We start from the raw sequence: 23,098 nt of genomic DNA, 5'->3' as shown, positions 1-23,098 counted from the left end.
TTAATTCACACTGGATTGCAATAAAGAGAAAACAAGATAATTTCAATTATAAGCAAATAGATTCGATTTGATTACAACAGTTGGTCCAAGAATAGGAGGGGAGTCTTAAAGCAATGGTAAAGTTGTCTCTGTGACCTATAGGTCACGGGTTCGAACCGTGGAATTAGCCATTGATGCTTGTATCAAAGTAGATTGCCTACATCAGAGCTTACCTTGGGAACAGTTCATGTTCCATGATTCGTAATTATCTAATATCTTTCATATAACATATATGTATATATATTGATTCAAATTTTGCACAAGATATGACCCTGGGAAGCTTTAATTCTACATAGAACAAGCATCATCTTGAATCTTGATGATGAAGCATTCATCTTTTAGAAAACCAAGCAAGAGCATCCATAAAAACAGCAGTAAATCCCATTCAGCACCAAGTAGCTAAAACTATTACAATGTTTATTTTCTTATACACAGAAATCAAATCATGGCTTATGTATAGATACTATATATCGAATCTCCTTGGTTTTTCCATGTATTTAATATTTAATATTTTGATACCCCTTGCTAAAAATCCTGGATCCCCTATATCATGCTCAAACAATTGTTAAATGCAACTTCGGCCAAATACATAAGCGAGTTGGCTCCAATTTTTATTTTAACGCCTTAACTAAGGTCTACTGAATACTCTAACCCAACAAAAGTGTGCCTATGAACATTGATTAATTGTGTGATGTTTTAGCGTGCTGATGTTGCAAAACATTGATTTAAATGATGCATCCTTTTCAAATTATTTGTTGGTGTTAAATCTATAACGAAAAATTGCTGGAAAAAAAAATTGGGGCCAAAGTCAGGTTCTTTGATCAAGGCAGCAATAAAAGTTTGGAGATGATTATTACGTATAGTGTATTTATTTTCTTAAAAAAAAAATCTAAGCTTACCTTGAAACGAGTTCTTCTTCCATGATTTTGGCAAAAAATCAAATCTTTCATAGGAGTAGTACCTTATTATATGGAGAGATAAATCAGGCACATTTAACGCTTATATTTCAGAGGAAATTACATCCAATGACCTTGGAAATGGGTCATTTTGATTTTTTGACCCCGCTTGCAGCCTTGCCTAGAGATACAACTTTAAGGTCAAAAGTTAAAATATTGCCCAAGGAGTAAGCGAGGGGCAACACTTGTTAAGTTTGAAGTTTTGCCCATGGTGCAAATGGTATCAAAAAATCAAGATCACCATTCACCTACTTCTAAGTCATTCTTGTAAATCACTCATTCATTATATTACTCTTCTACGTACTTTTTGAATGGGAACTATAGTTCCTTTGAGCATGGGATTTACAAAGAAAAACTATTGAAGGGGAGCCTTGGCATAATTGGTAAAGTTTGTTGTCATGTGATCAGGCGGTCACGGATTTGAGTTGTGGAAACAGCCTCTTGCAGAAATACAGGCTAAGGCTGCTACAATAGACCCTTGTGGTTCGGTCCTCGCACATAACGGGAGCTTAGTGTACCAGTCTGCCCTTTACTTCTTATCCTAATTTATGTGATATTGTTCGTATTTCGAAAGGCAAACAAATTTTATGCTCTTTAAATATTGTGAATTATTGATTATTTTAATTTATATTTATTTTTTAACATAATTTTTAAATATATAAATTTTATTTAAAAAATTTAAAGAATCTATATCCATCAAAATCCGCAAACCCCTATATAAATTGGGATGGGGAAGTATCATCTTCTTTTTTTTTCCTTAAAGGGTTTTTCTAACATTCAAAGTAACACTTTCTCTCTCCTTGTAAAGTATATTTGCAAAACTGAGCAGCATTGTTGAATATTGCTGGAAAGGGATCACCTTTGTTATATGTAACAAAGTATTACTATGTCGTTTATGTAACATATTTATTACATCGTATTAGCTAGGATCCATAAATTCACGTGCTCGGTAGTATTATTTGTGGGGAAAATGATATTGTTTAACCGCTGTAAAAATAATAGCTGCACAAATGTATAAAATTTGTATATTGTTTGTATATATATACATTCTGTATGTTATATACAAAGATTATACAAGTTTTATACACTTTTTCGGCTAGCAGATGTAAATAGTTTCTGGCACTGGCTAAAAGTGATAATACCCCATTATTTGTGACGTTAGTCTATTCTTTACCCCCTTTGCTTAATACTTTATTACGTATTTTTTTTTATTTATTTATTGATAACCAACAATAGTTTTGCAGCATAAATATGTTAGTCCTAACTCCTAAGGTACAATCGAAACTTGCAATCTAGTTACTAGTTTGAATCTTTTTGGGCAACAACCAAAAATAATTTGAGATTTTATATTTCTGATAGATGCATGAATATTAATGGTAAAACTAACCAAACCGACTGAACTGAGCCTTTACTGAAGGGATTGTTAAGTTCTTTAAATTAAGACCGTATATCAGTTAGGAGTGGCTCAAGGTAACTTGTAGCCTAAAGCTAAATTTTAATAAGAGGCCTTAAATTTGATAATTAATAAAATTACATATAATTTTATTTGAAGGTATTTTTCTAGCGTTTTAAGATATAGTCATTAATTATATTTAGCTAGTTTGCTTTAAATTTTCTTTTCAATTACTATATATTCAATAAATTAATATTTTTGTGTTGAGATTGTTGATATTACGTTAGACGTTATTAATTTAATTTTAAAAGTTTGGTTTCTGTTAAGTCAACATTATAGTAAATGCTATGTTATCCACTAAACAGTATTCAGTTTTAGAATTGCATTAATCGATGTAAGACAAGAAAAAATAGCATAGAATTCAAATTTCGAGAAAAACAAGTTGAGTATCACAACGATATTACAACTCTTTTGATTTATTGAAATTGCAAAAGCAAGTATCTTGATTCCCTTAATCATAAAAGGACTTGCTCTTCGATTGATAAATCAATCAAACTTGACAAAGAGAAATGTTGATTCAAAAAGTCTAATTGAAATTAGAAAACGAAGTCGTTTTGAACAAGATAAAATGAATAGATTTATGTGAAGGGGCGGATTTATAGATAAACTAGTATTAGCATCCGCACGGATGCGCGGACACTAATCATGTCAAATATTGAGTTATTTGGATTATATGTAAATAATCTTAAATTTTAAACATTCTCGATAAATATAGATAATCATTGAATATTAATTAAGAAACATTACATGAAGAAACTCATATTTTTGCAAAACAATTAAAGGGTGAGACTATGAAGGGCTCTTTGGATACGACTTGACTCTTTTACTACTACTTGAACTTTTATTTGGTGTGTTAATATCTTTCAAAAAATATTTTTATTTTAAATTTTTAGTTTCTAAAACTTTATTTTTTTTAATAATAATTATTTTTATAATAATGTAAGTGAAATTATTATCCTTAATTCAAAACTCATTTTACTCGGCTATCTAAAAATTTGAAAAAATCTTTAGCCAGTGATTATTTTTTTTACAGTATGACTCGATTTTGATTTTTGATATTAACCGTATTAGATATCTGAGTTATTTGAATTATATGTAAATAAACTTAAAATTTAAACCGTCTAGATAATTATAGATAATCGTTAGATATTAATTAAGAAACACTATACGAAAAACGACTAATATTTTCTCAAATCACGTAGTGACAATTTTATTGTTGCATCATTCTCATTGGTGTCATTGGAACCTAAAAATAGCCACAAAGCAAAATAATAACTCGTATTTATGGCAAAACACAAAGGTTGACACAATATGAACGATTATTTGGTTACGACGTGACTATTTTACTACGACTTGAACTCTTATTTGGTATGTTATAATCTTTCAAAAAATATTTCTATTTTGAAATTTCAATTTCTAAAACTTTATATATATATATATATATATATATATATATATATATATATATATATATATATATATATATATATCAATAATGATTATCTTTATAATGATGCAAGTGAAGATATTATCCTTAATTTTTTTTTCACTTTAATCGGCTATCTAAAAATTTAAATGATTCCTTAGCTAGTGAAACTTTATTTCAGTATGACTCCATTTTGAGTTTATCGATATCTCTAGCGACAAATTTTGAATTTTGAATACCCTATATATACAGATTTTAAAATATACTTTTGTTACACTTGAAATTCGCTATAGAAATTATCAATTAAAAACGAATATCCCTCTTGTTGAATTCGAGGGAAAAAAACCTTTCACATAATCTAGTGATTCAAAACTAATATTCTACAACGATAAAAATATTATACCCTTGCAATGTTGGATTGACTGTAGCTAAATAAAGAGGTTTCAGCTTATACCTTTCAATTCCTAGAAGGTGCGAAGTTGAAATTAATGATAGTGATTGTACAACTAAGGTTTTATTATTTGTTTGATGTCCATTTATACAAATTGACTCTTCAAACAAACATTCTTCAAAAAGAAAAAAAATAATTTTTTTTTGAATATTGACAGATTTTTGTGATGTTTCTTTCTCTAGCCTGTATGTGTACTTCATTATATATGTAAATAATTTTTTGTTCGATTTCTAAACTCATTTTTGTTATCCGGATAAAATAGATGTGTCCTATATATTACATTTATTTTAAAAGAAATTCGCTTTATTCAAATCTAGGTATAGTGTTTTACATAACTATATTTTAGGGTTTTAAATGTGAAAGAATTTTATAGTTATATGCAGTAAAAAAAAATTCTTTTCTTTTTGGGCCTGAGGCGAAGTAGTATTTAAATAATTAGAAAAGATAACAAAAGTTCCTAACATAATTGCATATGATTATTAACCAAATTAAGTATGATAACATGATAACAAAAGATATTTTTTTGTAATTTTAATTTAAATTTTAAAAGTTTATCTATAAATTCAAAATTATTCTTTAATTCAAAACTAATATTTTTTTCAAATCTCGTAGTGATAATTTTATTTTTGCACCATTCTCATTGGTGTAATTGGAACCTAAAAATAGCCATAAAGCGAAATAATAACTCGTATTTATAGCAAAACACAAAGGTTGACACAATATGAACGATTCTTTGGTTACGACGCGATTCTTTTATTAAGACTTGAGCTTTTATTTGGTATGTTGTTATCTTTTAAGAAAATATTTCAATCTTGAAATTTTAATTTATATTTTTATTTTGAAATTAAAATTTCTAAAACTTTATATATATTTCAATAATGATTATCTTTATAATGATGCAAGTAAAGATATTATCCTTAATTTAAAATTTACTTTAATTGGCTATCTAAAAATTTAAATGATTCTTTAGCCGGTGAAACTTTATTTCAGTATGACTCCATTTTGAGTTTATCGATATCTCTAGCAACAGATTATGAATTTTGAATACCTTATATATACAGATTTTTTGTTTTTAAAATCATTAAATGTTAAGTTAGTTGATTGTCATTATATAACATTACATATATTGTCTTAAAATTGCCAAATATTTTTTTCATGATACTATACTTGGCTTAACTTCAATGGAAACTACTCAAATTGCATTTAAATTCAAATTCGGATATCATAGCAGTTTGTTAGTAATAGTAATTTTTTAAAAATGAATCTATGTATTTTAGTTGAAAAAAAAAAATTTGAAATCGATGATATCAGCTTCCAAATTTTTTATACTCAATAAAGATGAAATAGAAGAAAAAATGCGTTGTCATCTCTTATTTCTGATTTTTAGATTTTTCATATATATTTTTCTATATTTATTTTTGTTTTATCTTATTTTTTATTTCTTTCTCTCTTTTGTTACAAAAAATTAATTTAATCACTATAAAAGGATGATTTTTAATTGAAATATTCTATATAAGAACTTTATTTATATTTTTAGTTCTTTGATTGAAATTCTTTCATATTTTTCTTTTGGCTTTATCTAATCAACCTAAATAGGTACTCACCCAACCACTTAAATTAAAATATTGAATGATGTATAATATATACTATATATATCATTATATATATATAATATGTGTATAATCATGTGTGTCGGCATATTATATATGTATATTAGCTATAAAAAGTAAACAATTAATCTAGCAGGATATTTATGTAAATATTCCATAAGATTTCGGTTTCTTGATTTTATACATGATATGACTTCTATTATAATAATTTTAAATGCTCTACTAAAATTCAAAAATATCTTATCTTTTTATTTTTAAAATTACATAGTATTTTAAAAAAAATCTCATTTCGAAATAATTTGTTTATATTTTTTATTTACAAAAATCATGTCATACCAAAAAAAATTAAAAAAAATATACTTTTTGTTACACTTGAAAATTGCCATAGAAACTATTTAATTAGAAACCAATATCCCTCTTGCTGAATTTGAGGGAAAAAAACCTTTCACATTATCTATTGATTCAAAATTAATATTCTTCAACGAAAAAATATTATACCCTTGCAGTGTTGCTTGCTTATACCCTTCAATTTCTAGAAGGTGCTAAATTCAAGTTAATGATAGCAATTGTATAGCCAAAGTTTTGTTATTTGTTTGATGTTCATTTATACAAATCGACTCTTTAAATAAACATTCTTCAAAAAGAAAGAAAAAATAACTGTTTTGAATATTGACGGATTTTTGTGATGTTTCTTTCTTCAACATGTTGGCTTACTTCATTATATATGTAAGTAAATTTTTATTCAATTTTTAAACTCTTTTTGTTTATCTGGATAAACATAGACGTGTGCCCTATATACTACATTTATTTTAAAATAAATTCGCTTTATTCTATCAAGCTATAGTGTTTTAAAGTACTATAATTTTATGATTTTAAATGTGAAAGGATTTTATAGTTATATGCAATGGGTTTTTTCTTTTCTTTTTTGCCAGAGGCGAAGTAGTATTTAAATAATTAGAAAAGATAACAAAAGTTCATAACATGATTGTATATGATCGTTAACTTAATTAAGTATGATAACATGATAACATAAGATAAATTTCTTTTTTATTTTAATTCAAATTTAAAAACTTTATCTATAAAGTCAAAATTATACTTAAATTCAAATTCAGTTTATATATATATATATATATATATATATATATATATATATTTCTATACGACTAACATAGTATAATATAGAATAAAGGTACCATATACTATTGACATTTATTAGCTTGCCACTTGGCTTAACCACAATGCCAATCATATATGGTAACTTTATTCTTTTAATATATATATAGATATATGGGGTACGTGAACCTATGGTCTCTCCGCCAGACTAGGTATTTTATGTACATATTTTTTTAGAATTGGTCTTGGCAGCCTTACACCCATGTTCCAACGAGGCTAAATGGTGTACTTGGTCAAATACTGAGTTATTTACTTAGATTAGAGGAGCAGGGATCAAATCCCACTTAATATTTTTTTTCTTTTTTCTTTAGTGGTGCACTCATGTTATAAAAATCCTAGATCCACCTCCATTTATATGGAGGAGAGAGAATCAAAATAAAAAAACAAATGCACTTGTAACGACTAAATTTCGCTCCTGAAAAATAATAATCAAGAAAAGAAATATAGCGACAAATATTATATTCAATTTCAAGTGATGGGGTTACAATCTCTAAAATATCTCTAAATCTAAAGAGATGTAGTTCTCTGATTCTTCTCCTCACGGATGATGGTTCAAGAGCTTGAAAGCTTGATTTTGAACTTGACAGATTTCAGATTTGTAGTACGTCACGAACCAGGATTTGATGTTGGGTTATCACGAACGGAAGATTTGAAGCCGCCCGCCTATGACTTGAGTTTGCCTTTGGAATTTGACCACAGACGATGATTGCAGATATGGATGAAGACCTTGATGCTATTCTTCAGAGCTTATTTAGCCTTTCCTTCTGCTTACTTGCTTTTTCTTTAGCCTTCTCCTTTGACCCCTTTATATAGGTGTGGGGTGGAGTAGTCTCCAAGAAAACCCTAGTAGATTATTGGGCTTGAGGCTTATGGGCCGACCCATTTGATAGAAGACCAATTGACGGGCTAGCCCAATAATATATTGGACCTTTATTTAAATCAATTTGATTGGATTTAAATAACAAACCCAATTATACCAGTCCATGTTACTTAATTGGACCAATATATATTTAATTTGTGGTAAAATCCAAATTTCTTATGGATTTAAATTTGACACAATTTTAATTGTCTACAAATGCCCCCTACTTCAAGGCTTGGTGGGATGTAAGCTTGCGAAAATGAATGGCGAGACTTGAAGTACCGTTGATGATGACAATACTTCCCCCATCATTTTGTAAGACACCACACTGATAATTGTTTACATGTTCTATTTCCGAAGAGTGAATTGACGTTATCAATGATTGGAATTGACAACTCTTTTACTTCATCCAAAGTGAGCCAAAACAACCCCTAATAGAAAACTGGGCTCTTGTAGCTTAATTCCCCTTCTTCAATGAGAAAATAAATTTGGTGGCCTTTCTTATGTAGTATCAACTTGATTAAAGAATAATTAAGTTCATATTGAACTAAGTCAAACACATCCACATAGGACAAATTAAAATTTAAACCGTGGGATTTACGAGAAACATTTGGTTTATTCACTTGCATCCCAGTTCAAAAGATATGCTTTCCTTGGAACATTTACTCAAAGAAAACTCTCACAACATAGCGCTCCTCCAATTTGGCTGCTACGATAATATATTTCCCTTACTTGTTATTTTCTCGTATGAATTGGAGAGACTTCACATTGGCCAGCATTAGTAGTACCACAGAATGATCTTTATTACCTAGATGGTGATCAATTAGCAGATTTTATGGCCATTTTTTTTTACTAAGAGGTGAAGCAGGCAACATAGGCCTTGACAAGAGCATAACAGATAAGGCAACGTCCTGATCAACAACTCTCTGCCTAAGCTTCTTGGCTATATCTTCCCCAAGTTGCAAGTCCTTTTCTCTAATTCGCATTATTTGGCTATGAATATACGCACTCACCTTCTTTTCACTCCACTTTTTCGAAGGAGATGAGCTCACTCTTTCTTGATGCGTCTCCATCTCACGGTTTCCAAATGAGTATATAATTGTGGCAATTATGGATTCAACTATATATTCACGACAGAATAAGGATGAAGTTTTGAGGCAAGCAAAGTGATGATAAAGAAAACAAAAGTATGCCGCTATATAGTTGTCATGTTAGATTGGAAAGTATGCCGCTATGTAGTTGTCCGATGGCATCAAACATGGAAAATTTTAAAGTTTTTTTTTTCCACTTTTCCGTAACAACACTTGGGCTGACAATAATTTTCCTTTTCTACTTTGATTTTCTAGTTTCAAACCTATTCATGTACAAATCGGACATGATATTTCCTTATTTGCATATGTCAGTAGCTTGAACACCAAGAATTTCCTTAATTTCTTCCTTGTTGGTTCCTATAAATTCGTCACTCCTTGTATCGTTGCTATAGCAGCAGTCCTCCACTTTTGATGAAAGCAGTAGTACTCTTCAATAGTTGGTATTACGCAATCCTCGTCTCTCAATTCTCCCGGAGCAGACTAACGTTTTTTTTTCTTTTTGCTGCAGCTGCTGCCAGGAATTATCAGCATTGCACGTCTTAATAAAAAAAATCATATCTTGGTGTAGGAATACTGGAATCATGGGCGGTTTGCGGCTACAGAAACTAGACTTGGAGTACTACAACATATCAAAAATTTGGATTTAAATTCGTATTGTATCATCCCAGGTGAGCTTCGTAATCTTGGTTCAAGTTCTGTCACGCTCGACATTTCAGTTTTGCGCGTCTTAATAAAAAAAATCATATCTTGGTGTAGGAATGCCGGAATCATGAGCAGTTTGCGGAGACAGAAACTAGACTTCCAGATCTACGACATAAGTAAAAATCATAATCAGAATATGCTGATATATTCCCAGATGTTTTCTCGAATTTAGGCAACGTATTATGACATGCTGCCCCATTCTGTCTTGCTGTTTTTTTTCCATAGATTCTTCCCCCCTTTTTTTTCGCAGACTCTCGGAGCAGCACATAGGGCTGTGAATTCCATCAGCAAGGATGCATTTCATCGACCATGATACACCATACCCACACCTTGAGATTATTAGCGACAAGCAGAGTCCGCACGCCGAAGTTCTAACTTTAAAAGTTCATCCTCCGGTGATAGGTGCTTTCCCGCTCACTAGAAAGCCGCTTGACGCCTCCCTTGATCTTGCAGAATGGTCGACTAGAAAGACGAAGGATGCATTGGACAGATTTTCGGGCAAAGCAACCAACATGAAGGTCCTACTTTTGAAGTCCTCCACCCATCAAAAGGCCGCGTCTGCTAGTCCTCCTCATCGTGATTACGATGGACGTCTCACCACTTGGAGTGTTCCTCCTTCCGGCTTTGGTGAAGTTCGCTATACGTCCAAATATTGGGAGTGGGTAGAAGATGTTCTTGCCAGCAACAAGTTGACTCTGGATGGCATCAAGGTCTATGACGCCATCTTTGCTTCGTTGTTCACATATGACTACAATGAGAATGTCCTCCGTGCCTTTTGTGAGCTTTGGCGTCCATCTACCAACACAATTTCTACCTCCATTGGTGAACTCTCCATCTCTTTGTGGGACTTTCGAGCAATCGGAGGCCTTCCGGTGCATGGGTCTTTCTACGACGAAGTTATCCCCTCGGCTAAGGAGTTGACACAAGAAGACGATCAAGGAAAACCTTTCCTCCCAAGAAGTTGTCTGCACCTGTTCTCGGCATTCTACAAACTCATGAAGGATGATGTCCACGAGGTCTCCATTCGTGATTGGGTGGAGTTTTGGTTTTGAGGCCCGAGTAGGTATGCCAAGCCTCCGCAAAAGTCATCAAGGAATCGGACTACAAGGCCGAAGTTGAATCATAATCCTTATGGGTTGACGCGAGCTTCCTACCACGAACCGATGAGGAGAATGCCCCCTTTATTGAGCTTGGCGTGGAGGAGTCACTTAGAGCTGAGACTTATTTGGCGGCTTTCCTTGCATGTTGGCTTTGCAAATTTGTGTTCCCCAACAAGAAGATCGACTACATTCGTGCTAGTGTCTTCAAAATCGCGAGTCTGATGGCTCATGGAGAGAAGTTTTCTTTGGCGGTTCCCGTCCTTGCAAGTATTTATCACGGCTTGAAGGAGGTCTCCACTTCTCAAGATTTGGATGCCTACAAAGCACTCTTTCCTATTCATTACATATATGGATGGATAGGAGCATATTTTGACACCTACTATCGTGTTAAGCGTCCACAACGAGGTCCGCAAATGTGCAAGGTTTCTGGCGAGAAGATGGCCAAGCATTTTGACCTTAGTAATGCCCGTGAGTTGTTTCATTAAGTTAGTGCGCGACAGTTTCACCATTTGGCTATGTTACAAGGGAGGGAATTGCATCTTACCGATCGTGACGAACAATCGAATTCTTGGAGTGACTTTTTTATAAGTTTTCGCTCAAGCTTCATCACCCTTAGGCATGACGACATTCATATTGTGGAATCTTATAGCCCGCATAGGTTTAGTCGTCAGTTCGGCTTTTGTCAAGATGTTCCTGGCAACCTCATAGAGCGACCCTATAACGGCTCACTGAGAATGCTAGTGCAATTCTGGGACTCCTGTGTTCGTCTTGGAGGTTCATCAAAGGTTATTGTCCCTACGCATCCATCAGAGGAGGGACATCTAATGACTCGTGAGTATGCAGATTGGTGGTCAGCTCATCGAGTGCACTCTTCCCGACAAAGTACTCATATCATTTTGAAAATTCCAAGAAAAGATGATATTCCTTTATCCTCCAAAGATGATAACGTCAAAAGAACACTCACGAAGGGTCTTCCAAGTCCAAGTTAAGATCGAAAGATCCTTCGCCAAGCACCAAGGTCTTACCCAAGTCTACCCCTTTGACGGGCGGGGAAGCCCATGTGGACAAAGGAGCTAAACATGTTTTGTTGACTTCCAAGACAACTACTGCCACTGTAGAGGTGACAAACAATCCTTGCAAAAGGAAAGCGCCTCCTACTTCACCAAACAAAAATGTTGCGAAGACAACCAATGTCGTGCCAACAAACGAGGAAAGGACTCAAGCTTCTGCTTTGCCCAATGAGATTTTGAATGTTAGTTCCACTTCCAGTTCGAACGAGAGTGATGTTAGTCACGACATACATTGGAATCATTCAAAGAAGAAGGCTAAGGACACGAGCCATAGTGAATTTGCTGACTTGGATGCTCTTAGTATCGATACTGGATTTTTCGTAGAGGGTGACCCTAGCTCAACAATGCCGTTGTCTAAACTGGAGAAACGAGTAAATATTATTTCCTTCAAATTTACTCCTTTTTTTTAACACTAAAGTTTGCTGTTTTTTTTTTTTGCAGTTGGGCGTCAATGAGTTGTATGATGACGTACTTGGTGAAGACACGGTGGAAGACTGTGTTACAAGCCCAAATCCCCTCGGTGTGGCCACAAAAAGTCCTCACACTTTATTTGATGGTGTTGAACATCATGCTACAAATAATGCTCCGTCGACAGATTTGAGTCTACCTAAAGAGCCGCACCTCGTTCTTCCAGAAGATGTTGTGCTTTCCAAGCCAGCCATGACGAGTAAGAAGGAGGTTGCTGAAAGACAAGAAAAACGTCTAAAAACCTTCAAGCCTACTCCATGGCCGTTTCATCTTGATGCTCCAAACTTTAAGCCACAAGAGACTATTTCCCGTATTAAACTTTCTTTTGTTAACACAATGTGGCATACCTTGTGTGAATGGATCGAAGAGTTCTCTCTTGATTCTCTGGATAGCTTCACAAAGTTGAAGGAAAGTATTGCTTTGAGTCTTAAGGAAATTAAGAAAGAAAATGTTATTGATACTTCTACCTTAGAGGCTCTTGTCGAGGCTTTCTTCAAGACGTACGCAGATTACGATGCTTTAAGATCGTCCAAGATGACTAAAGAATTTCACCAAGAGTCATTTTCTTATGCACGACGACGCCTCGATGATGCAAAATAGGAATATGAAAAAGTGAGCGAGTCCGTAGAAAAACTTCAAGCTAGTCTTGCGAATGTTGAACAACAGCTAGCTTCCTTGGCCTCCAGAAAGAAGAAGATCGTCGCACTCTTGGACAAACAACAGGTGAAGTTGGCTAAAAGTCAAGAGAACGTTGACGTTACCGAAGGGGAGATTTATACCATTGAAGTCAATCATCAATTATCTGACGATGAAGCAGAGAAATTATCCCTCCTGAAAGGGGCAGTTGAGACAAGCCGCCAACAAATCCTTAGCTTCAAACCTTTTCCATCATTTTAGAGTTTTTTTTTTCTTTTTTTTTTGCTTAGGATTCTCGACTTGCGATTTTTTTTACAACTAATATCATGTAATGGAGTACTTATGTCTTGGAGAAATAAAAGTATCTTTATTTTTTTTAATATGTGATATTTCTCTTTGAGACCTGGATTCCCTCTGTTACTCCCAACTATTTCCTTCTTAAATTTCAGCATATGTCTTGTATGTTGGTTTTGTTGTTTCGCGAAAAAGAATTCATATTTTGCTGTAGGAGACTTCAAATAATAAGCCGCTTGCTTCTACCGAAACTAGACTCATAGGACTGAAACGTATCAAAAAATTAGCACGAATCTCCTTTTGTATCAGCTGGAATTAATTTTCAAAGTCGATCTACACGTCTGGCCCGTGTTTAGCTCACAGCTTTGCGCACTCTGCACAAAATAAATCACATCTCGAGATAGGAGCATCCAAATCACAAGCCGTTTGCGATGTCAGAAAATAGACTCGGAGATCTAAAACTTTTATAATTTCATAACAAAACTCTTTTCGGACTGTGAACAGAAAATTCACGAAGTCGACTCAACTGCAGTGAATTTTTAGATTTGCGTACCTTCGGCAAAAATAATTGTATCTTGAGGTTGGAGTGTCGGAATTGCAATCCGTATGTACCGTTAGAAAGAAGGCCCGTAGATCTAAAAACTCATATAAATTTCATAATAGAATTCTTTTCGGACTATGAACAAAAAATTCACGAAGTCGACTCAACTGCAGTGAATTTTCAGATTTGCATACCTTCGGCGAAAATAATTGTATCTTGAGCTTCGAGTGTCGGAATTGCAATCCGTATGTATCGTTAGAAAAAAGGCCCGGAGATCTAAAACTAATATAAATTTCATAATAGAACTATTTTCGTACTGTGAACAGAAAATTCACGAAGTTGACGCGACTACAGTGAACTTCCAGATTCGCATGAATCATGTATTCCACACATTTTTTTTAAGCTTATGCGACTGAACTTAGAATAAAACTCTAAGCTGCCTACGTACCTCGTTGAAGAGGATCAAGTCATAACGTAGTTCAAAATAGGTGAGATTTTTTTTTTGTGTCCTAACTTTTGCCTAGGCCGCCTCTTTCGAGGTTTTTGACCTAGCGGACTCCCTTTTTTTTGGGTGTCGTTCACAGTTTAGGCTCATGCGGGCCAGGAGAATTGCAACATGCAGTTTAGATTCTTGTGTCAAGGAGCGTAGCAGCATGCAGTTTAGGCTCGTGCATTAAGGAGCTTCATGACTTGCAGTTTAGGCTCGTGCGTCGAGGAGCGTTTATTCTTCAAGGATAGTACCTCTTCAAAAACTTCCCATTGATAGGGCCAATTCTCATGTCATCTGCATCAACTAACTTGTAAGCTCCACTTGAATAGGCTTCTTGCACAACATATGGACCATCCCACTTTGAAGTGAATTTGCCCCCAGATTTGTGAGAGGTGATAATAGGTCTTCTTACTGCAAGAACTTGATCGCCAACTTGGAAGGACCTCAAGCGAACCTTTTTGTTGAAAGCACGAGAAAGACGAGCTTGAAAACATTCAAGACTTTGTTGAGCTTCTAGCCTTTTTCATCAAGGGACTCAAGTTCTTCAAGGCGCAGGCGAGCATTTTCTTCCTCAGTAAGACCTTCTTGGACAGCGAGTCACAAGGACGGTATTTGACGCTCAAGAGGAAGAACTGCTTCGACTCCATAAACAAGAGAATAAGGAGTTGCTTGTGTCGGCGTGCGATGAGTCGTACGATATGCCCACAAAGCTTCTTCCATTCTGTCATGCCAATCTCTTTTAGACTTGGAGACAAACTTCTTCAACAAGTTTCAAAGCATCTTGTTAAATGCTTTGGCTAGTCCATTTGCAGCAGCATAATACATTGACGAATTATGTTGCTTGAAGCCAAAAAGTTCACAGATCTTGGTCATCAATTTGTTATCGAATGGTTTGCCGTTATTTGTTATTATATAACTAGGAATGCCGAAACTATATATGATGTTCACTCGAATGAAGTTTGCATCATTCTCTTTCTTCACTTCCTTGAGAACGACGGCCTCTGCCCATTTTGAGAAATAATCAGTTGCGGCCAAGATGTATAGATGTCCTCCAGAAGATTTTGGAAGTGGTCCAACAATATCTAATCCCCAAGCATCAAATGGCCAAGATGCAACAGTAGGGTGTAACATTTCAGGAGGTTGGTGTATAAAATTTGCGTGAAACTGGCAAGCCTTGCATCTCCGAGCATAATCTAAGCAATCTTTCACCATTGTCGGCCAGTAGTAACCCATCCTCTTAATGTGGAAGTGGAGCTTTGGCCTGGATTGATGTGATCCACAAACTCCAGAGTGTGCCTCTCGCATAGCTTGAGTTGCTTCATCTTCCCCTAAACAACGCAAGAGAACTCCCTCAAATGATCTTCGATACAAAGTGTCTTTGTAGTAAAGGAAGCAAAGGGCACGCCGACGAATTTCGGTCTTTCTTCTTGGATCTTCTGGAAGTATCCCATAACATAAGTAGTCGATCATGGTTTGTCGCCAATCAACCTTCACAGCTTCAGCGACGGCTACCAAACGCTCGAGCTTGCTTTCTTCATCCTCGTTCTCATCTGGCGGCACTATCCATTTTTGGCAGATAGTGATTTGTGTCTGGCCAGGCAGAGTCAATGTTGAAGCTAGAGTAGCTAGGGCGTCAGCCTTCTTATTTTCCTTCCTTAGCACATGCTAAAGAGTTACATTGCCAAGCCATCCAATCAATTTTTGTGCATAATCATAATAACGACGCAACTCTGGCTTTTTGACCTTGTAGCTACCTAGCAATTGATTGATCACTAACTCAGAGTCTCCAAAAATATGTAATTGGAGTTGTCTCATTTCAACGGCCATCTCAAGCCCAAGTATAAGTGCTTGATATTCCGCAACGTTGTTGGTGCAATGTTGTGTTAAGGTGAAGGAATATGGCAAGACTTCCCCTTGAGAAGTGACAAACACAACACCTGCACCAGCTCCCTCACGATGTGCGGCACCATCAAAATACATTTTCCACGGTGGTTGCACTTCGATGACCATCACATCCTCATCAGGTAGTTCATCAGTCAACTTCCAATCATCAGGAATTGGATGATATGCCAAGAAATCTGCCAAAGCTTGTCCTTTCACGGCTTTTTGTGGGATATACACAATCTCGAATTGTTGAAATTGGAGATACCACCTTGCTAATCGATCATTCAGGACGAGTTTTGACATAACAAACTTGATCGGGTTCGCCCTTGAGACGAGACGGATGACATGAGCTTGAAAGTAGTGCTTCAGCTTTTGAATTGCGAAACCCAACGCTAAACACAACTTTTCGATCGGAGAATACTTTAGCTCATTTGGGGTCATCATCCTACTCAAGTAGTAGAGGGAATTTTCTTTATTTTCACCATTTTCCTGGGCCAAAAGGGCTCCCACTGACCTTTCTTGGGCTGCAATATATAGAATCAATGGCTTTCCTGGTATAGGGGCTACCAGAACTGGAGGTTTCATCAAGTAGGATTTGATGCTTTGGAATGAATTGCTACAAGCTTGGTCTCATTCAAAAGGTATACCCTTCTTCATGAGCCGGCTAAAAGGTTGGCACTTCCCTGCTAGATTTGAGATGAATCTTCTAAGGTACGCCAATTTTCCTTGTAGACTTTTCAGTTCATGTATATTTTTGGGCTCGGGCATTTTCAAGATGGCATCAACTTGGCTTGATCTATCTCAATCCCTTGATGTCGAACAATGAAGCCAAGGAATTTTCTAGAAGTAACTCCAAAGGCACATTTCAACGGGTTCATTCTGAGTTGATATCGCCGGAGTCATTCGAACAGCATTCTTAAGCCTTGTAAGTGGTCTCCTCTCTTTCTTGATTTCACCACTAAATCATCCACATAGCATTCCACATTCTTGTGGAGGATGTCGTCAAAGATATTCTGCATTGCCCTTTGATATGTGGCGCCAGCATTCTTCAAGCCAAAAGGCATTACTTTGTAGCAATAAATGCCTTTAGGAGTGTGAAACGCAGTAAGCTCTTCATCTTTTGATGTCATACGTATTTGATTGTAGCCGGATGATCCGTCCATGAAAGACATCTCCTCGTATCCGGCGGTGGCATCAATCATAAGCTTTGGAATGGGGAGCAGAAATTCGTCCTTAGGGAATGCATTATTGAGGTCTCTAAAATCGACACAAACTCGAATTTGGCCATTCTTCTTCTTCACAGGAACAATGCTTGAAACCCATGAAGGATATTTAACCTCCCAAATGAAACCAGCTTCGATGAGTTTATTGACCTCGGCTTTGATTGATGGGATCAATTCTGGCTTGAAGCGTCTTTGGGCTTGCTTAACAGGACGAGCTCCTTTCTTGACTGAGAGATGATGAACTGATACCTTAGGATCTAAACCATGCATCTCTTTGTAGCTCCAAGCAAAGACATCTCTATATTATTTGAGTAGCTCCACATAAGTGTTTTCTTCATCTGTGGTTAATAGGGCCCTTACATAGGTGGGCCTGGAGTCTTCTGCAGTGCTAAGGTTGACTTCTTTTAATGTATCAACAGTCATTTTAATTCCTTCTTCTAGTTCCGCAGGAGCGTCCTCGGCATCTTCGTCTTTTTGAGGATCACCATCATTAAAAGATATATGGCCACACCAAGAGGCATCTCCCAAATATTCGTCAAATTTCCTTAGGGATGAAGTGTATTGCTCCTCATTTGCAGTAAGGTGATATGAAGATCCTACACTTTCTTCATCTTCGTCACGCTCTCTAGTGTGGACCACTGTGCGAGTCTTCACTTTGAGTACCTCTCCGCATGAAATCAAAAGTTCTGATTGTCGCCTCATTCTGGAAGGTACCAGGCTGTGACACTCTTTGGAGATACTTTGGACTCTAGATAGCAAAGGTCTTCTTATCTTTTCATAATTTCTTTGGGACTTATTCTTCTTCCTTTTCAATGGTCCCAACCTCTCAAATACAGAAGTTCTTGTAGTTGGTTCTCCAAGTCGATCAAAGACAGAAGGCCTTTTATTAGGATCAGCGGGTTCATCTTCCGTCGTGATATAGTTAATACTTGCTCTTCCAATGGAGATGCAAACTGGTGGGGGTTGTTTGTAACCTAGACCCTCACGTGATTGCTTCACCATATGCTCATTATCCTTCATCGTGTTTGCTTTCCTAGTAGCTTCAGGTGGGAGCTTTCCTAACTTAGATGGTTCATTGGGATCATATCTAGCCTTTGCGAACAACCTGTAAGCATTCAGATCAAAACCTTCATTTGTGTGTTTCATAGGGAGTGCCTTATTTTGAGGCATGTTAGGGGCCACAAAATTTTCCAATAGCTTTGAAGATAACTTTATGGTATCAATCTGCTTGATAGGAAGGGTTAATTCTCTTAGTGCACCTTTTTGGAGGCTTGATGATTCTCCTTCATCTTTCTTCACTTTTGGGACATAACGAAATAAAGGAGCTATTTTCTTGCCTTTGGCCTTCGTGATGTCATCAACTTTTACTCCCTTCATGATGTGGTTCTTCAAGTAGAACTTTGCATCAGCAAAGTATGCCTCGGCTTCAGAGAATGGCTTGTTATCAGCAACTATCTTATTTTCGACTCCATCTTTATTATATTTCAAAGATTGGTAGTAAGTTGATGGGACAACTTTGTTCTCGTGTATCCCCGGCCTGCCAAGCAACAAATTGTATGAAGTCTTTGCATCGATCACATGCATCCATGCAGTTGATTGCATATCTCCCATGGCGATTTCCAGCTTGATAGCTCATATGGCCCTTTGTCCTCCTTGATTGAATCCTTGAATCATCAGTCGTCTTTCAGAAAGTCCTTCAGTTGAGATGCCGAGTTCTTTCATTATGCGAATGGGAAGAATATTAACTGCAGATCCGTCATCTATCAAGATTCTGTTTATCCTCCTCTCGAGCACATAGTCCACCATAAACAAAGGGCGATTGTGTGGTGTCTCACCAAGTAGGAGATCGTCTTCAGTGAAGGTGATTTTTGTATTACAGACATCTGCTTCTCGGAAGGAGGACTCAACAAGACTATTAGACAGTGATGGTGAGAGTGTTGACTTGACTTCATTCTTTTCCTCTTCTTCTTTATCAGCATTACAACATAAGGCCTTATCATCATCGTCAGAAATCCTCGTGCGAAACCAACTTGGCAAAAATTCTCCCAAAGTCACCGGGTGGCATGACTTTTGGTGATGGAGTGTCTCTATCTCCACCTTCTTTGTGTTCTTAACAATTTGTAGCTTCTTTAGTCTTCTCACCATCTTATTCCTCGTCGGTTGCTTCGTTAATCCTTTTTGCAGACTCAATTTACGGTGTCTTCGACGAGTCACCAGGGTCCATCCTTCTTCATCAGGTTGATCAACTTGGACTTTGTCATCCTCCAACAGTACTTCATCTTCATTCCCTTCACAGGTGCATATCTCAATCAGATCGAATGAGCCAAAGGTAATGGACACATGGTTTGTGCTTGCTTTTTTGAATTCGAGCTCGATCTTCTTTTGACGAGCCAAATCCATAACTTTGTCCTTGAAAACAAAGTACTTCTCAAGAGGGTGACCTACAAGCCGATGGTATTTGCAGTAATTCGGGTCATTGCTTTTTCCAACTTCATCTGGTCACTTCATCTCTGGCAGCTCAATAAGCTTTAACTCGAGGAGTTCTTCAAATATTGCAGGCACATTGGAGTCTAGAATGGGTACTCCTTTTCTTGCATCTCTTTGAGAGTCAACTTCTGATTTGCATTGTCTTGAGAGGAAGTTGTTTTTATACTCTGTTTCTTGCTCGCCTTGGTAGTAAACTTCAAAGGAGAGGCATTGACGTTCATGGATTCTTTGCTTTCATTTTTGGGTACGAAGTTGCTCCATTTCTTGACTTCTTGCTTATCTCTTCCCTTGTGAGGTTCGTAGATGGACAACCCTTCGTTTCCCGCAGAAGCCATGCTCAACTCTATATCATGAGCACGGGTGGCAAGTTCTTCAAATGTCCTGGGCTTAATTCCTTGCAAGATGTAACGAAGTCCCCAAAGCATTCCTTGGATGCACATCTCTATGCCAGAAGCTTCGCTTAGCCTATCTTTGCAGTTAAGGCTTGCATTCCTCCATCGATTGATAAAGTCAATAACTGGTTCATCTTTTTGTTGGCGAGTTTTTGTAAGTTCCACCATGCTCACAGTACGCCTCGTGCTATAAAAGCGATTAAGAAACTCTTGCTCCAATTGGTCCCAACTATCAATGGATCCAGCCTCGAGGTCGGTGTACCAATCAAAAGCATTCCCCTTTAGTGAGAGGACGAACTGCTTGACAAGGTAATCTCCATAAGTCCCTGCATTGTTGCATGTCTCAACAAAGTGCGCAACATGTTGCTTTGGATTTCCCTTGCCGTCGAACTGTTGAAATTTGGGAGGTTGATAGCCGCCAGGCATCTTCAGGCTATCGATTCTTGCAGTATACGGCTTTGCGTACGTGAGAGAAGACTTTGAAGCGACCTCACACTTATCCTTGATAGTTCCCATAATGAATTCCTTCAATTGTTCTATGGGAATTGATCCTTCAGAGGAGACATGAAGTTCTTTGGTGGATGACACTTGTTTTGTTGGAGGATCAGCCTTCTCGTGGACTTCAGGAAGCTTTCCAGGTGCATGACTTGATTCTCCATCCATCATGCTTTCAACTATGCCTGTCAATTTTGCGATACAGACATCTTGATCTTGAGAATACTTTGTTAACCCATCAATTGCCTTTGTCAGGTTTGCAAGTTGCTCCTCCATTGTCGAAGTGTTAGTCATCATTGCCTCCATGATTATTGCAGATGATGAAGAATAACTGAGACCTTCCCACAGATTGAACTCAGTTTGGAACATGTCATGTGGTGAGATTGGCCTAGAGCCAACACATAAGACTTCATCATCAGGTTGGGTAAGCTGACTCTTGGTATTGTATAAAGTAAGTTGAGCAAGAGCTTTCTCCACAACTTCTGCAATATTATCTTCTCTCTCTAACTTGCTAGCAGAGGACCTTTCTTCTTCGAATGATGAAGATCTCAAAGCATGCATTGGTGCAGATGACACTTGGAGTGCTTGTTGCCCCAAGACGCTCGCCTTGCTCCGGGTGATTGGCCCAAGACTCCCCATAGTAACGTTTAGGATACTTTCAACGTCAGAAGAAAACTTGGAGTCAGCAACTTCGATCTTCTTTGAAGCCATCTTAGTGATCTTGAATGTTAAGAGTTGAGAAGAGATGACAGGTAGAGATGGTCCCACTGGGCGTGCCAAAATTTGTAACGACTAAATTTTGCTCCTGAAAAAAAATAATCAAGACAAGAAATATAGCGACAAATATTATATTCAATTCCAAGTGATGGGGTTACAATCTCTAAAATATCTCTAAATCTAAAGAGATGTAGTTCTCTGATTCTTCTCCTCACGGATGATGGTTCAAGAGCTTGAAAGCTTAATTTTGAACTTGACGGATTTCAGATTTGTAGTACGCCACGAACAATTTGAAACTCGTCACGAACCAGGATTTGATGTTGGGTTATCACGAATGGAAGATTTGAAGCCGCCCACCTATTACTTGAGTTCGCCTTTGGAATTTGACCACAGACGACGATTGCAGATATGGATGAAGACCTTGATGCTATTCTTCAGAGCTTCTTTAGCCTTTCCTTCTGCTTACTTTCTTTTTCTTTAGCCTTCTCCTTTGACCCCTTTATATAGGTGTGGGGTGGAGTAGTCTCCAAGAAAACCCTAGTAGATTATTGGACTTGAGGCTTATGGGCCGACCCATTTGATAGAAGACCAATTGACGGGCTAGCCCAATAATATATTGGACCTTTATTTAAATCAATTTGATTGGATTTAAATAACAAACCCAATTATACCAGTCCATATTACTTAATTGGACCAATATATATTTAATTTGTGGTAAAATCCAAATTTCTTATGGATTTAAATTTGACACAATTTTAATTGTCTACAGAACTAATTAATAAAAGATAAAATTTATCTTAATTTGCTCACTCAGCCGGAAAAATTCAACCAAATCCAAGAAAACAAAACCTAAAATCCAAAACCTTTTAATAGTAATAATAATAATCATAAAAGTTTTGGAGACATTTGTTTTGGGTGAAATTCAAAAATAGATTTACAAGTGATAATTTAAAATTTTTCCATAGTTTCAAAAGTAATAATTTAGCCACTTTTCATGTAAAAATAAATCTGAACGAAAACACTGTTCAAAATCCGAAAAATATTGGTGTGATGACCCAAAAGGTCATCACTTGTTTTAAAACAAAACTTTCGTGTTATGAGGCCTTGAAAACCTTATTTAGAGTCATCTCGATTTACGTGCTCAGTTCGGGCACGTAGCCAGAAAGCTTAAACCTGATAATCTCTGAAACAAATGATAAGTTTTGATTATAAAATGAGCTAATTTGACTTCGGTCAACAGTTTGGGTAAACGGACTCGGATCCGTGATTTGACGGTCCCGGAGGGTCCGTAGGAAAATATGGGACTTGGGCGTCTGCCTGGAATCGAATTTCGAGGTCCTGAGCCCGAGAAATAAATTTTTAAAGGAAATTATTTTCTGAAATTTTTTAAGGAAATTTGAAATGAAGTTTGATTAGAAAGAGATGGTATCGGGCCCGTATTTTGGTTCCAGTGCCCGGTACAGGTCTTATATATGGTTTAAGTCATCTCTATAAAGTTTGGCTGAAAACGGACGTCGTTTGACGTGATTCGGACCTAAATT

The 23,098-nt window shown here is 36.3% G+C and overlaps 2 protein-coding genes across 2 annotated transcripts; both read right to left on the bottom strand.

The window, feature by feature from the left end:
• Nucleotides 1-14,597: 14,597 nt before the first annotated feature.
• Nucleotides 14,598-15,079, bottom strand: LOC142172440 (uncharacterized). The gene is made up of 2 exons (XM_075236054.1): nucleotides 14,961-15,079; nucleotides 14,598-14,877 (listed from the first exon to the last, which is right to left on the bottom strand). The coding sequence occupies exons 1-2, from the start codon at nucleotides 15,077-15,079 to the stop codon at nucleotides 14,598-14,600; spliced, it is 399 nt and encodes a 132-aa protein (XP_075092155.1).
• A 51-nt stretch (nucleotides 15,080-15,130) lies between these two features.
• Nucleotides 15,131-16,828, bottom strand: LOC107783815 (uncharacterized). The gene is made up of 2 exons (XM_016604835.1): nucleotides 16,037-16,828; nucleotides 15,131-15,949 (listed from the first exon to the last, which is right to left on the bottom strand). The coding sequence occupies exons 1-2, from the start codon at nucleotides 16,826-16,828 to the stop codon at nucleotides 15,131-15,133; spliced, it is 1,611 nt and encodes a 536-aa protein (XP_016460321.1).
• Nucleotides 16,829-23,098: the final 6,270 nt, after the last annotated feature.

This window comes from Nicotiana tabacum, chromosome 18, assembly GCF_000715075.1.
Source record: "Nicotiana tabacum cultivar K326 chromosome 18, ASM71507v2, whole genome shotgun sequence".
In the NCBI taxonomy this organism is placed as follows: Eukaryota; Viridiplantae; Streptophyta; class Magnoliopsida; order Solanales; family Solanaceae; genus Nicotiana; species Nicotiana tabacum.
This window is presented reverse-complemented; position numbering and strand designations above follow the sequence as displayed.